The 16,905-nt window shown below is 42.3% G+C and overlaps 1 protein-coding gene across 2 annotated transcripts in view; it reads left to right on the forward strand.

Annotated features, from left to right (window-relative positions):
* Positions 1-3,174: 3,174 nt before the first annotated feature.
* Lama3 (laminin subunit alpha 3) overlaps positions 3,175-16,905 on the forward strand; it is a 256,838-nt gene continuing 243,107 nt past the window's right edge. For both annotated transcript variants that reach the window (XM_085833379.1, XM_085833380.1), the window contains exon 1: positions 3,175-3,482. In XM_085833379.1, coding sequence (XP_085689505.1) covers positions 3,198-3,482 — 285 coding nt within the window. In that variant the 5' untranslated portion in view covers positions 3,175-3,197. The remainder of the gene's footprint in view (positions 3,483-16,905) is intronic.

Raw genomic sequence — 16,905 nt, forward strand, 5'->3', positions numbered from 1 at the left:
CCTGAATTGTCCCAAAAGTGTATCTGAATGTGAGCCTGCTAGCAAGCCAATAAGTGTTCCCTGAGGTCTGGTCTTCCAGTTCCTCCCTCCCTGTTCCTGGCTTGCTTCAAGTGATGAGCTGTGACTTGCAAGATGAAATAAACCCTTTCCTCTCCAACTTGGTTTTGGTCATGGCGTTTATCCCAGAAACAGAAAGCAGACTAGAACATTTGGCTTACACTCTGCCAACTTCCCCAACCCTCCCCCTGCCCCCAATTTACCAACTGTATGAAAACAATACTAATCAGCCCAACCCATGTTTTGAATTAAAAACCCTTTCCTGAGCTAATGATTTGTAGTAAGATATTGTTTTGATGTTGGGCACTAGCAGCAGTAGTAAGCCCCTGACTCCAGTTATCCACATCCCCAGTTTTGTACTCCGTTTGCTGAGCTGTGCTGCTCAGTAGGTCAGGTGGCCTAAGTGTATATTTGACTTATAATATTGGCACCTTATGATGAGTTTATAGAATGTTGCTTCCTTGTAAGTCAAGGTACATCAAGATCCTTTGAAACATCTTTGAAAGATATTCAGGTTTTGTTGATGTTGTTGTTTTTTGTTTGTTTGTTTGTTTTGTTTTTTTCAAGACAGGGTTTCTCTATATAGCCCTGGCTGTCCTGGAACTCACTCTGTAGACCAGGCTGGCCTCGAACTCAGAAATCCGCCTGCCTCTGCCTCCCGAGTGCTGGATTAAAGGCATGTACCACCACCTCTGGCTAAGATCTTCAGTTTTTAATAGGACAAATATTGAACTTTTAAATTTACTTTATTTCTAGGAATTCTATTCTTTTAATGCTATTATAAATGAAATTTTTTCTAATTTCATTTTGCTAATGCTAGAGATAGGATTGATTTTGTGCATTTTCATATCATTTCCTTTTTGTTAGATATTGCAATATATGTAAAAATATATTTCTTGTTGTTTTGGCCTTCTAATAACATTGAAGGGCTTATAAACAAAAACAAAACAAAACAAACTAAATAGCTTCAAGGAACCATTGGATCGAGTGTTTGTCAATGTCCCTGAGTATTTCAATGTCCCTATAAATCTCAGGGCTATAAAATGTGGAGAAACTACAGGGCAAATTATATATCACAGTCATTAGCACTGCAGAAATTCTTCCCCTCTAATGTAAGGCTTTCCACTTTTACCGAGAATGTGTTGATTTCATGAATTCTCTTCATTCCTCAACTTTACATTGAGTTATTTTTGTCAGTTGATGAGTGAAAGACAAGTCTTGTTTACACCTTGGTCCCCAGGAGGAGCAAACCCTAAACCTTTAGCTATGTTTAATTGCTTTTAAATTTTCTTTTTATTAAATTGCCTGTTCTCCCTTTTAGCCCTGATGTTCGGCTTTTCTGTGTTTGTTTGTAAACGTTGCATTATTAAATGCATTAGTCAAACATCACCCATGGGACCCATTTTCTCTTGCGTGTGTTTTCCAATTTTTGCTGGTTAAGATGCTGTCTGACATGCACATTTTTCAATCAGTTCTTGCAGCCTCTCCTTTATGCCTTTCCCTCCCTCCCTCCAGAACAAACAGAAGAGTAAAGAAGTCACACAGCTATCCCAGTGGGGATCTGATAACCATATATATACTATATATATATTATATTTTATAAGTATATTAGTGAAAACTCCCTCTCCTTCAGCTCAGTCCATTTGAGCTTTTGTTTTCTTGTTGTTATAGTGGGTTGGTTTTTTTTTTTTTTTTTTTTTTTTTGCTTGTTTTGTTTTTTCTAGACAGGATTTTACTGTGTAGCCCTGGTTGTCCTGAAACTCGCTCTGTAGACCAGGCTGGCCTCAAACTCAAGAGATCCTCCTGCCTCTGCCTTTGGAGTGCTGGGATTAAAGGTGTGTGGCGCTGTTGCTGCAGGGCTCATTTGAGCATTTACAGTAGAGTAACACAAAGTAACACAAAGCCTGCAAACACAAAATTGTGTGAAATCAGAACAAGGTGTCAGCAGATTTCGTGTGTGGTGGGGGCTGCTTCCTGGTTTAGACAGTCTTCACTGTGCCCATTCTGCTCTCTCTCTCTCTCTCTCCATTCATTTATTCATTTTGGTTTGGGATGGGGTTTTGTCAGCCCAGGCTGATCTTCGACACATGACCCACCTGCCTCAGCCTTCCATAGAGCTGGGTTGCAGGTGTGTGCCGCCATGCCCTTGGGGCTCGATTATAAAGGCACTGATTACGTTCACCGGTACCACCCCCTCGGTGTATTTATTGATTGCTCCCTGGATATAAATCTGTACAAGTGGGATGACTGAAGCAAACGCATACTAGAGTTATTTACCAAGAAACGGAAAAAAAAAATCCTTTAACTGAAACCTTCCTGGTTGATCATAGGGTGGGGGAGGTTCTGGGATATTCACACCACAGCACCTCTCAGGTGTACCAAATGTTCTCATTTCTGTACCCAGGCAGAGCAGTGTTCTCACGTCTTGCCTCTTTCCCCTCCTCTAGCCTTCAAGGCTTCAGTTTCATCTGGGATACTTGGAGCCCTTGAGCATGCTGGCTTCCCCATCTGTGGCACCTCCTCTAATAGCTTAGAGGGCCTACTGTAGACTCAATGTTGGAGGATGTCCAAGCCTCAGCCTTAAGGACATCTAAAGGATTTCCCCAAGGTACCTTCTCTGCTAACCACGGAGTGCACCATGGGTTGTGGTTTGAATGTATACTTTTCTGCCACAGCTAATTCAGCAAGATCCAGACTCTGCACGTAGCTGTAGCGGCAAGGTAGAAGAATGGGCCAACAGATCAACGCTCGCCTGGGAACTGGAAACGCCTTTGAGGAAAGTTCTACAGGCAGGGGCAGTTTCCTTCAAGCTTCTCAGGAGCTGGAGTATTTGGAGAGCTTGATTTCTGACCTGGCTCTTAGAACACTCAGAGGAACTCCCCTGGTCTCCTGGATTTGGGGATCCCGGGAAAGTTTGCAGCCAGCAATGTCCACGCCTGACATTTCCTGATCCCGAGGGTGCCAGCAATAGCGGCAGGTTCCTCATCCCGGGGCCACGCCCACGTGGCGGGCTCACCGCGTGGACAGAGGGGAGCGGCCCAAGGCGCCGCCCACTCCCGGGGCTGTCCAGGCGTGCAGAGTGGCAGCCTCCTGCTCCCCGGTGCTACCCTGGGCACAGGCAGGAGACCCAGCGCCGCGGGATGGCTGTGGCTCTGGGCAGGGCGCCGCGATCCTTACCGCTGCTGCTCACTCTATTGCTGCTGCTGTTGCTGAGGATGTCGCCCAGCTGGAGCGTGGTGGCTCAGGACCATCCCATGTCCTCGCGCAGCCTGCACCCGCCCTACTTCAACCTGGCCCAGGCGGCGAGAATCTGGGCTACCGCCACCTGCGGGGAGCGGGACCCAGAGGTCTCAAGGCCCCGGCCTGAGCTTTTCTGCAAATTGGTGGGCGGCCCCACTGCACAGGGCAGCGGCCATACCATCCAGGTACGCTTCCTCCCATAGCAGGGATTGGATTGAGAGTGGTGATTAACTCTCTACATGGGCCAGTCACTGAGGCCAAAGGATGGGTCTTCTTTTCCCAACTTGACCTAATGATCTCAAGTGACTGGGATCGAGCTATCCCAAGGCCAGACTGGCTGTGACCTGGGCGTAGTGCTCCTGGTCTGAGTCTATGAGAGCACTGCCTTGGCCACATACCACTGTAGGTGGGTGGGGTGGGCAAAGCGAGGGTGAGTGAAAGTTGTGGTCAGTTTCCAGCTTGTAGTAGAGGAAGTCGGAGGCTTTGTAGCAAAATCTCCATCCCCCGATGGCACCTGGCCATCCCAGGACAGACCCTGGGCTTCGGTGGCAGCTGTCTGTCAGACTTCATTTTTGCAGCTGTATGCCTAGGAGACTTCGGTAGTATTCTGGTTATATCCCTAGTACCTCTTTACTGTCAGCAGAAAGATTCACCTGATGGGCCAACATGCAGTTCTGGGGCCAGTGGATAGAAAGACTCTGGCAGGGAACATCTGGCAGAAATGAGGGTGCGCGCGGCTGCTCCAGCCTAATCAGCACCTGGTGGTGTGCCAGGTCCTCACAGTGGAGCCTCATCGTGGACTGGGAGCCACTCAAAGAAGGCCGAGAAACAACGTCTGACCCTAGGATGGATGTGAGCATTTGAGTCCAGTCCTAAGTCCAAATTCTCTACTCCAAGCTATTCTTTCTCCTAGAAGTCCCTCTGAGGAGAGGAAGTGTCACAGGAAGTGGGAGTAATTTTGGAGCTTAGAGTGTCTGGGTTAGTGTGTTAGACAGTCTTGCCTGGCACCACCATAAATGACAGGGAGTTGGATGTGCCATGTGGTAGATGCAAATTTATTTATAAATTATATGCATGTGAGCATGCTAATATACTGTGCATATTTCATTCCATGGAAAGAAAATTGAAAAGGTAAATCAATGATAAAACATTTATATCATATAGTGTAAATATGCAAAAAGGGAAATGAAGAGAAGACAACCACGATGAGGATAGTTTAAACTTTCCGCAATAGGCTCCTCATAGTTTTGCTTTAATTATTTGTTATTAGACATGTATACAAATGTAATTATGGAATTCCTTCTGACACATTTAGTTTGGTACTTGCTGACTTCCAGATTGCACATCTGAAGGGTCTCTAGAACAGTGTAGGCTCGGTTATGCTGAGGTTACAGTCCTGTGGTAGGTCTTGGCTGGCGTGCAGGAGGCCCTGGGCCCTCCTCGTACTAAACACAGACAGAGAACCAAATCAGCAGTCTCCGCTGCAAAGGCGTGCTGGTACTCATGAGGAGTTGAGGCTAGCCTAGGCTCATGTCAAGTTCAAGGTCATGGTCTTGTTGCTTCACTGTCCTGTCTTCTATCTCCTTGCTTTTCTTTTGCTTCCCCACTTTCAGCTGCTCTCCTCCCTTTTCTCCTTTTCTTTGTAGTTTAGGCTGTGCGAGCAATGGCCTGGGCCATTGTGTTTGGAAGCACTGAATTGTGGTGCAGTATTACAGGCTAAAGCAAGTTTTTCACTTGAAAAAAAAATCCAAGAGGGTGTGTGACAGGCTTCTTGCTGTCTGCACTCACTAAATCACAGTACTCAGAATTCTGCCAGAGCGCGCTCCCCACCCCCACCCCCAGTGAAACTGTGGCTGGTCATCTCTCTCCTCTCAGGCTGTAGGCAACATTTTCTACCATAGAAAATCACGTGTTTTAATGTTTCAGACAATCTGTTCAAAAAGCACTGGCAGTTTTCTTTTGGAAAAAATATTAAAATAAATTAGAAAAATTTGTTTCACATTTAAGTAAATGAAAATATGACATGTTTAAAGTTGATGAGTTGCTGGCTTCGCCACAGCAAGAGAGGCGCACATCCCCAAACGCTGCCTTTCAGAATGCTTTTTTTTCCATTTCCTTAGAGAAGTGTTTACTTTCCCACATACCGTTGACATAAGACGCCTACTTTGATAAAATAGAGGGTCTGCCTTTACTGGTCTGTAAATATCAGTTCATGTGCACCAGTCCCTGCTGGCATCCAGTTGTCATCCCAGAGAGAGTCAGCAAGTTTGGAATGTTTGGGGGAAATCCGTGTAATTCTTCCAAATAGCATTTTACTATTGTGTATTAATTGTCAAGACCATGGGCTTCAATTTTCACTCCTGCAAATCACATCCATATGCTGACCACCTTCTTCTCCCTGCCCCCTCCCCTCCCCTCCCCTCCCCTCCCCTCCCCCAATCCCCTCACCTTCTACTTTCCTGACTTCTTAAAATTTACATTCATATAGGAGGGAGGATGTGGGAGATTTTCTTTCTTAGTCTGGCTCATTTTTTTTTTGGATGGTCTCTAATTCTATCCATTATCCTTTGGATAGTATGAGCTTTGTATTATTACTATTATTATTATTTGGGAATCACATATCATGTACCCTAATCATACCTTCTAGTCTTCCTATGTCCATCCCCCCTTGTGACCCTTCTCCCCCAAAAGGAAAAAGTAAGTTCATTTTGTGTTGTCCATATACTCACTGGAGCGTGGTCAAATCCCTAGTGGCCAGCCTACCAGGGAGGATGAATCTTTCTCTACCTGCATCACACCAGAGGCCATTGACAGAGCAGAGCCATGTGGTGGCTGGTAAGGGGCAGAGCCAGCTTCACACCACTATGGTCAAATAACACTCTCCTTCAGTGATTCTCAACCTTCCTAATTCTGTGACCACCCCCCACCCCCTCATGTTGTGGTGACCTCTAATTATAAAATTATTTTTGTTGCTACTTCATAACTAATTCTGGTGCTGTTATGACTCATAATGTAAATATCTGTGTTTTCTGATGGTCTTTTGTGAAAGAGACTTCTGATGGTGACCCTGTGGAAGAGTTGCTCAGTCCCCAAAGGAGTCATAATCCAGAGGTTGAGAACTGACTCTCTGCTGCATATATTCACCACAGCTTCTTCATCCACTCATCTGTGGTGTGCACCTAGGGTATTCCACACCCTGGCTATTGTAGGCATGTGAACATCAACATAGATAGGCATGCAGGGCTTTCTGGTGTACGCTAACTTTGTCTCCTTTGACTCTACACCCTGGACTTATGGTATGGTTGCAGTATATCATGGTTTTATTTATTCCTGATTTAAGGAGCCTCCATTCTGGATGCCATAGTGGTTGCACTGGTTAACAAGGACGTCTCGTTCTATGAATCCTCACTAGCACATCTTGTTTTCATGGTACTCATGTTGACTGGGATGAGATAGACTCTTAGTGAGTTTTGATTTGCATTTTCAGACAAAGGATGTTGAATACTTTTTCCATCTATTTATTGGCTATTTGTTGTTTTTTGGGAAAGGATCTCCTCAGTTTGTCTATTAGCTCGGGTGGTTAGTGTTTTAAGTTATTTATATATCCTGGATATAAATCCTGTCCTGGCTGAATAGCTGGCGAACACGCTCTCCCATTCTGAGTATGCCCCTTCACATCTCCCATTCTGTGTATGCCCCTTCACATCTCCCATTCTGCATATGCCCCTTCACATCTCCCATTCTGTGTATGCCCCTTCACATCTCCCATTCTGCATATGCCCCTTCACATCTCCCATTCTGTGTATGCCCCTTCACTCTAGGGTTGCTTCCTGGGATGTGCAGAGGCTTTTTAATTTAATTACCCTCCCCCATCCACTCTCTGACTGTTCCACATCCCATACTTCCTCCCCACCCCCTGTCTCCACGTGGATGTCCCCACCTCCACCCCACTTGACCTCTAAATTTTCTGGGGCCTCCAGTCTCTTGAGGGTTAGGTGCCCCATCTCTGAATGAACATAGACCCGGCAGTCCTCTACTGTATGTGTGTTGGAGGCCTCATATCAACTGGTGTATGCTGTGTTTGGTGATCCAGTGTTTGAGAGATCTCGGGGGTCCAGATTAATTGAGACTGTTGATCTGCCTATAGGATCACCCTTCTCTTCAGCTTCCTTCAGCCTTCCCTAATTCAACAACAGGGGTCAGCTACTTCTGTCTACTAGTTGGGTGCAAATATCTGTTTCTGACTTTTTCAGATGCTTGTTGGGTCTTTCAGAGGGCAGTCATGATAGGTCCCTTTTGTGAGCGCTCCATAGTCTCAGTAATAGTGTCAGGCCTTGGGAGCTCCCCTTGAGCTGGATTACACTTTGAGCCTGTTGCTGGACCTTCTTTTCCTCAGACTCCTCTCCATTTCCATCCCTGTAATTCTTTCAGATAGAAACAATTATGGGTCAGAGATGTGGCTGTGGGATGGCAACCTCATCCTTCACTCAATGCCCTGTCTTCCTGCTGGAGGTGGGCTCTGTAAGTTCCTGCTCCCTTCTGTTGGGCATTTCATCTAAGATTCCTCCCTTTGAGTCCTGAGAGTCTCTCTCCTCCCAGGTCTCTGGTGCATTCTGGAGGGTTCCCCTCAACCTCCTAACTCCCGAGGTTACCTGTTTCCATTTTTTCTGTTGGCCCTCAGGGCTTCAGTCCTTTTCCCTCACCCCGTACCAGATCAGGTCCCCCTCCACTATCCCCCCTCCACTTTCCCTCCCAGGTCCCTCCCTCCCTCCCCATTTGTGATTGCTTTCTTCTCTCTTCCAAGTATGACTGAGGCATCCTCACTTGGGCATTTCAGCTTGTTGACCTTTTTGAGTTCTGTGGACTGTATCTTGGGTATTTTGTACTTTCTGTGTGTGTGTGGCTAATATCCACTTATTCGTGAGTACATACCATGCATGTCATTTTGGGTCTGAGTTACCTCACTCAGGATGATATTTTCTAGTTCCATCCATTTGTCTGCAAAACTCAGGATATACTCATTCTTAATAGCTGAGTAGTATTCCATTGTGTAAGTGAACCACGTTTTCTGTATCCATTCTTCTGTCATGGGACATCTAGGTTGTTTCCAGCTTCGGGCTATCACAAATAAGGATGCTAAGAACATATTGGAACATGTGCCCCTGTGGCATGGTGGGGCATCTTTTGGGTATATTCCCAAGAGTGGTATAGCTGGATCTTCAGGTAGATCTATTTTCAATTTTCTGAGGACCCTCCAGATTGATTTCCAGAGTGGTTGTACCAGTTTGCAATTCCACCAGCAACGGAGGAGTGTTCCTCTTTCTCCACATCCTCTCCAACATGTGATGTCACCTGAGGTTTTGATCTTAGCCATTCTGACTGGTGTAAGGTGGAATCTCAGGGTTGTTTTGATTTGCACTTCTTTGATCACTAAGGACTTTGAACATTTCTTTAGGTACTTCTCAGCAATTCAAGATTTCTCACTTGTGAATTCTTGGTTTAGTTCTATACCCCATTTTTTTTAACTTTGCTTCTTTTCTTTTCTTTTTTTTTAATATTTTTATTACATATTTTCCTCAATTACATTTCCAATGCTATCCCAAAAGTCCCCCATACTGCCCCCCACTTCCCTACCCACCCATTCCCATTCTTTTGGCCCTGGCATTCCCCTATATTGGGGCATATAAAGTTTGCAAGTCCAATGGACCTCTCTTTCCAGTGATGGCCGACTAGGCCATCTTTCGATACATATGCAGCTAGAGACAAGAGCTCCGGGGTACTGGTTAGTTCATCATGTTGTTCCAACTATAGGGTTGCAGATCCCTTTAGCTCCTTGGGTACTTTCTCTAGCTTCTCCATTGGGAGCCCTGTGATACATCCAATAGCTGACTGTGAGCATCCACTCCTGTGTTTGCTAGGCCCCGGCATAGTCTCACAAGAGACAGCTATATTTGGGTCCTTTCAGCAAAATCTTGCTAGTGTATGCAATGGTGTCAGCGTTTGGAAGCTGATTATGGGATGGATCCCTGGATATGGCAGTCTCTAGATGGTCCACCCTTTCATCACAGCTCGAAACTTTGTCTCTGTAACTCCTTCCATGGGTGTTTTATTCCCAATTCTAAGAAGGGGCATATTGTCCACACTTTGGTCTTCATTCTTCTTGAGTTTCATGCGTTTAGCAAATTGTATCTTATATCTTGGGTATCCTAAGTTTTGGACTAATATCCACTTATCAGTGAATACATATTGTGTGAGTTCCTTTGTGATTGTGTTACCTCACTCAAGATGATGCCCTCCAGGTCCATCCATTTGCCTAGGAATTTCATAAATTCATTCTTTTTAATAGCTGAGTAGTACTCCATTGTGTAAATGTACCATAATTTCTGTATCCATTCCTCTGTTGAGGGGCATCTGGGTTCTTTCCAGATTCTGGCTATTATAAATAGGGCTGCTATGAACATAGTGGAGCATGTGTCCTTTTTACCGGTTGGGACATCTTCTGGATATATGCCCAGGAGAGGTATTGCTGGATCCTCCGGTAGTACTATGTCCAGTTTTCTGAGGAACCGCCAGACTGATTTCCAGAGTGGTTGTACAAGCTTGCAATCCCACCAACAATGGAGGAGTGTTCCTCTTTCTCCACATCCTTGCCAGCATCTGCTGTCACCTGAATTTTTGATCTTAGCCATTCTGACTGGTGTGAGGTGGAATCTCAGGGTTGTTTTGATTTGCATTTCCCTGATGATTAAGGATGTTGAACATTTTTTCAGGTGCTTCTCTGCCATTCGGTATTCCTCAGGTGAGAATTCTTTGTTCAGTTCTGAACCCCATTTTTTAATGGGGTTATTTGACTTTCTGGAGTCCACCTTCTTAAGTTCTTTATATATATTGGATATTAGTCCCTTATCTGATTTAGGATAGGTAAAGATCCTTTCCCAATCTGTTGGTGGTTTTTTGTCTTATTGATGGTGTCTTTAGCCTTGCAGAAGCTTTGCAGTTTCATGAGGTCCCACTTGTCAATTCTCGATCTTATAGCACAAGCCATTGCTGTTCTATTCAAGAATTTTTCCCCTGTGCCCATATCTTCAAGGCTTTTCCCCACTTTCTCCTCTATAAGTTTCAGTGTCTCTGGTTTTATGTGAAGTTCCTTGATCCACTTAGACTTGACCTTAGTACAAGGAGATAGGAATGGATCGATTCGCATTCTTCTACATATTAACAACCAGTTGTGCCAGCACCATTTGTTGAAAATGCTGTCTTTCTTCCACTGGATGTTTTTAGCTCCCTTGTCGAAGATCAAGTGACCGTAGGTGTGTGGGTTCATTTCTGGGTCTTCAATTCTATTCCATTGGTCTATTTGTCTGTCACTATACCAGTACCACGCAGTTCTTATCACAATTGCTCTGTAGTAAAGCTTTAGGTCCAGCATGGTGATTCCACCAGAGGTTCTTTTATCCTTGAGAAGAGTTTTTGCTATCCTAGGTTTTTTGTTATTCCAGATGAATTTGCAGACTGCACTTTCTAATTCGTTGAAGAATTGAGTTGGAATTTTGATGGGGATTGCATTGAATCTATAGATTGCTTTTGGCAAGATAGCCATTTTTACAATGTTGATCCTGCCAATCCATGAGCATGGGAGATCTTTCCATCTTCTGAGATCTTCTATAATTTCTTTCTTCAGAGACTTGAAGTTTTTATTATACAGATCTTTCACTTCCTTAGTTAGAGTCACGCCACAGAAGGTACTCTACCCAACTCATTCTATGAAGCCACAATTACTCTGATACCTAAACCACAAAAAGACCCAAGAAAGATAGAAAACTTCAGGCCAATATCCCTTATGAATATTGATGCAAAAATCCTCAATAAAGTTCTAGCTAACCGAATTCAAGAACACATCAAAACAATCATCCATCCTGACCAAGTAGGTTTCATCCCAGGGATGCAGGGATGGTTCAATATACGGAAATCCATCAACGTAATCCAGTATATAAACAAACTCAAAGACAAAAACCACATGGTCATCTCGTTAGATGCGGAAAAAGCATTTGACAAGATCCAACACCCATTCATGATAAAAGTCTTGGAAAGATCAGGAATTCAAGGCCCATACCTAAACATAATAAAAGCAATCTACAGCAAACCAGTAGCCAATATCAAAGTAAATGGTGAGAAGCTTGAAGCAATCCCTCTAAAATCAGGGACTAGACAAGGCTGTCCACTTTCTCCATACCTATTCAACATTGTACTTGAAGTCCTAGCCAGAGCAATTCGACAACAAAAAGAGATCAAAGGGATACAAATTGGAAAAGATGAAGTCAAAATATCACTTTTTGCAGATGATATGATAGTATATATAAGTGACCCTAAAAATTCCACCAGAGAACTCCTAAACCTGATAAACAGCTTCGGTGAAGTAGCTGGATATAAAATTAACTCAAACAAATCAATGGCCTTTCTCTACACAAAGAATAAACAGGCTGAGAAAGAAATTAGGGAAACAACACCCTTCTCAATAGTCACAAATAATATACCCCATTTTTTGATTGGGTTTTTTTTTTTTGATGGTTAATTTCTTGAGTTCTTTATATATGTTGGATATTAGCTCTCTGTTGGATGTGGAGTTATTGAAGATTTTTTTTCCCCAATCTTTAGGTTGCCGATTTGTCTTATTGACTATGTCCTTTGCCTTACAGAAGCTTTCCAGTTTCATGAGGTCCCATTTATCAATTCTTGATCTTAGATCATGAACTATTGGAGTTCTGTTCAAGAAGTTTCCCCCTGTGCTAATGAATTCAAGGCTCCTTCTCACCTTTTCTTCTATAAGATTCAATGTATCTGGTTTTATGTTGAGGTCCTTGCTCCACTTGGACTTGAGCTTTGTACAAGGTGACAAATATGGCTCTATTTTCATTCTTCTATATACAGTCAGCCAGTTAGACCAGCACCATTTATTGAAGATGTTTTCTTTTTTTCCATTTTATATTTTTGATGTCTTTGTTAAAAATCAAGTGATTCTAAGTGTGTGGTTTTATTTCTGAGTCTTCAATTCTATTCCATTGATCAACATGCCTGTCTCTGTACCAATACCATACAGTTTTTATCACTCTTGCTCTGTAGTAAAGCTTGAGGTCAGGGATGGTGATTCCCCAAGCTGTTCTTTTATTGTTAAGAATTGTTTTCCCTATTCTGCTTTTTTTTTTTTTTGCCTTTCCAGATGAATTTGAGAATTGTTCTTTCCATGTCTTTGAAGAATTGTGTTGGGATTTTGATAGGGATTGTATCGAATCTATAGATAGCCTTTGGTGGATGGCCATTTTTACTATGTTAATTCTGCCAATCCATGAGCATGGGAGATCTCTCCATTTTCTGAGATCTTCTATTTCTTTCTTGAGAGACTTGGAGTTATTTTTCATACAAGTCTTTCACTTGTTTGGTTAGAGTCATCCCAAGATATTTTATATTGTTTGTGGCTATTGTGAAGATAGTTGTTTCCCTAATTTCTTTCTCAACCTCTTTATCCTTTGTATAAATGAAGGCTATTTATCTATTTGAGTTAATTTTATACACGGCCACTTTGCTGAAGTTGTTTATCAGCTGGAGAAGTTCTCTGGTAGAAGTTTTGGAGTCAGTTATGTATACTATCATATCATCTGCAAATAGTGATACCTTTATTTATTCTTTAACAATTTATATTCCCTTGATCTCTTTTTGTTGTCTTATTGTTCTTGCTAGCACTTTGAGTACTATATTGAATAGATATGGGGAGAGTGGGAATCCTTGTCTTGTCCCTGATATCAGTGGGATTGCTTCAAGTATGCCTCCATTTAATTTGATATTGGCTGTTGGTTTGCAGTAAATCACTTTTATTATGTTTAGGTATGGGCCTTGAATTTTTGATCTCTCCAATACTTTTAACATTAACGGGTGTTGTATTTTGTTAAATGCTTTTTCTGCATCTAAGGAGATGATCATGTGATTTTTTTCTTTGAGTTTGTTTATATAGTGGGTTATATTAAACCATATATTAAACCAACCTTGCATCCCTGGGATGAAGCCCACTTGATCATGGTGAATGATGGTTTTGATGGATTTGGTTTGCAAGAATTTTATTGAGTTTTATATCGATATTCATAAGTGAGATTGGTCTGAAGTTCTAATTTTTGGTTGGATCCTTGTGTAGATTAGGTAGCAGAGTAATTGTAGCTTCATAGAATGAGTTAGGTAGTGTTCCTTCTGTTTCTATTTTATGGAATAGTTTGAGGAAAACTGGTATTAGGTCTTCTTTGAAGGTCTGGTAGAATTCTACACTAAATCCATCTGGACCATCTGGCCCTGGGCTTTTTTGGTTGGGAGGTTTTTAATGATTTCTATTTCCTTGTGTGATATGGGCCTGTTTAGATAGTTTAGCTGCTCTTGATTTAACTTTGGTATGTGGCATCTGCCTAGAAAACTATCCATTTCATCTAGATTTTCCAATTTTGTTGAGTATAGACTTTTATAGTAGGATCTGATGATTTTTTGAATTTCCTCTGTTTCTGTTGTTTTTGCCTCCCTTTTCATTTCTGATTTTATTAATTTGATTACTGCCTCTTGGCTCTTTAGTTAGTGTGGCTAGGGGTTTATCTATTTTGTTGATTCTCTCAAATAACCAGCTTTTGGTTTTGCTGATTCTTTGTATTGTTTTCTTTGTTTCTATTTGGCTGATTTCGGCCCTGAGTTTGACTATTTTCTGCTTTCTACTCCTTGGGTGAGTTAGCTTCCTTTTGTTCTAGAGCTCAGGTGTGCTGTTAAGTTGTTAGTGTAAGATCTCCCTAGTTTCTTTACAGGGCACTTAGTGCTATGAACTTTCCTCTTAGCACTGCTTTTACTTTGTCCCATAAGTTTGGGTATGATGTGCCAACATTTTCATTAAATTCCAGGAAGTCTTTTTTCTTTTTTAAAGATTTTATTTATTTATTTATTTATTTATTTATTTATTTATTTATTTATTATATGTAAGCACACTGTAGCTGTCTTCAGACACTCCAGAAGAGGGCATCAGATCTTGTTATGGATGGTTGTGAGCCATCATGTGGTTGCTGGGATTTGAACTCTGGACCTTCGGAAGAGCAGTCGGTGCTCTTAACCACTGAGCCATCTCTCCATCCCTCCAGGAAGTCTTTAATTTCTTTCTTTATTTCGCCCCTGACTAAGTTATCACTGAATAAAGAGTTGTTCAGTTTCCATGTGTATATGGGCTTTCTGTAGTTTTTGCTATTGGTGAGAATGGGGTGTTGAAATCTCCCACTATTATTGTGTGGGGTTCAATATGTGTTTTGAGTTTTAGTAAAGTTTCTTTTATGAACTTGGGTGCTCTTGCATTTGGGGCATAGATGTTCAGAATTGAGACTTTCTCTTGGTGGATTTTCCCCTTGATGGATATGAAGTGCCCTTCTTCATCACACTTGATAACTTTTGGTTAAAAGTCTATTTTATTGGCAATTAGGATGGCAACTGCTGCTTGTTTCTTGGGACCATCTGCTTGGAAGATCTTTTTCCATCCTTTTACTCTGAGATAGTGCCTATCTTTGTTATTGAGATGTGTTTCTTGTATGCAGCAAAATGCTGGATCTTGTTCGTACATCCAGTCTGTTAGCTTATATCTTTTAGTAGGTGAATTAAGTCCATTAATATTGAGAGATATTAAAGAGAGATGAGTGTTGGTTCCTGATATGTTTGTTTTTGTAGGTGACTTTATGTGCTATTGGTTCTCTTCCTTTTGACTTTGTTGTAAGCTGCTTAATATCTTATCCTTTCTTTAGTGCAGGTATTTTCTTTGTGTTGGAGTTTTCCTTCCAGAATCCTCTGTAGGGCTGGGCTTGGTTGGTAGATAGATACTGTTTGAATTTGGCTTTGTGCTGGAATATTTTGGTTTCTCCAAATGATTGAGAGTTTTGCTGGATATCGTACCCTGGGCTAGCATTTGTGTTCTCTTAGGGTCTGCATGACCTCTGACCAGGCTCTTCTGGCTTTCATAGTCTCTGTTGAGAATTCTGGTGCAAGTCTGATAGGTCTACCTTTGTATGTCACTTGTCCCTTTTCCCTTGCAGCTTTTAATATTCTTTCTTTGCTCTGTAAATGTAGTGTTTTGATAATTATGTGACAAGAAGATTTTTTTTTCTGGTCCCATTTATTTGGTTTCTTTGGGCTTCTTGTACCTTTATGGCCATCTCTTTCTTCAGGTTGGGGAAGTTTTCTTCTATGAATTTGTTTAAGACATTTTCAGGTCCTTTGAGCTGGGAATCTTTGTTCTCCTCTATTCCAATTATTCTTAGATTTGGTCTTTTCATTGTATCCTGAATTTCCTGGATGTTTTGGGTTAGGAGTTTTTTATGTTTTGAATTTTCTTTGACAGTTGTGTCAATCTCTTCTACGGTATCTTCTACACCTGAGGTTCTCTCTTCTATCTCTTGTATTCTGTTGGTGATACTTACATTTGTAATTCCTGACCTCTTTCCTAGGTTTTCCATCTCCAGGTTTGCCTCCATTTGTGTTTTCTTTATTGTTTCTACTTCCACCTTTAGGTCTTGGATTACTTTATTCAATTCCTTCACCTGTTTGTGTTTTCCTATAATTCTTTCAGCGAGTTATTGATATCCTCCTATTACCTTCTCTATTATCTTCATGAGATAGGATTTTAGATTTTAGGACTCTATTATCTTCATGAGATAGGATTTTAGATCAGCTTTCTGATTTTCAGGTGTGTTGGTGTGTTCAGGGCTTGCTGTGGTGGGAGAACTGGGTTCTGACGTATTTTGGCTTTTGTTGCTTATGGTCTTGTGCTTGCCTTTCACCATCTGGATATCACTGGTGTTTGTTGGTCTGGGTGACTGTATGGAGTTTGCCTCTTTTGTTCCTGGGTTGCTTCAGGTCTCCCGGTAGGCCTGTAGCCCTGGCTCTATCAGACTACCTATGGGGCCTTCCAACTGAGGGCTCTTCACAGGGGTAGAGAAGCTGCTGATCTGTTGCCCTAGCTGCAGTAGATTTCCTGGGAGGCCTTCAGACTGTTGGGTCTTCAGTGGAACATTCAAGCTGTTGTCCAACTGCCCTGAGTGCAGCTGATCCTCAACTGCTCTGAGTGCAGTGGGTTCTCTAGGATGGATCAGGATATGGAGTCTTCACGGGAGCAGACCAGCTTGGGGTCTGCCCCAGCATTGAGGACCGGGTGGAAGGGATGGGGGGGATGGAAGGGATGGAAAGGGGGTGGTATTCAGGAGGGCAGGGGTTTTGGTGGGCGATATGTTGTAGAGGTTTTTTAACTGTACACAATCCCATCATCATGCTTGCTCTTACTGTCTGGCCCATTGGGTCACATTTAGAACATCATGGCTCATCCCTGCATCTTATGTGCATCTTATGTGCTAGTATAATCTGAGGTATGGTGTTGTGATATCTCTAACATTGCTTTTTTTTTTTTAAATTAGGATTGCTATTGCTATTCAGGTGTGTGTGTGTGTGTGTGTGTGTGCGCGTGCGCGCTTTCATATATAATTATTTCTAGTTCTGTAAAAAGATGTCATTGGGATTCTGATAGGGATCACATTAACTTACTAGATGGTTTTTGGT

This window comes from Mus caroli, unplaced genomic scaffold (assembly GCF_978045245.1).
Source record: "Mus caroli unplaced genomic scaffold, Mus_caroli_1 scaffold_19, whole genome shotgun sequence".
NCBI lineage: Eukaryota > Metazoa > Chordata > Mammalia > Rodentia > Muridae > Mus > Mus caroli.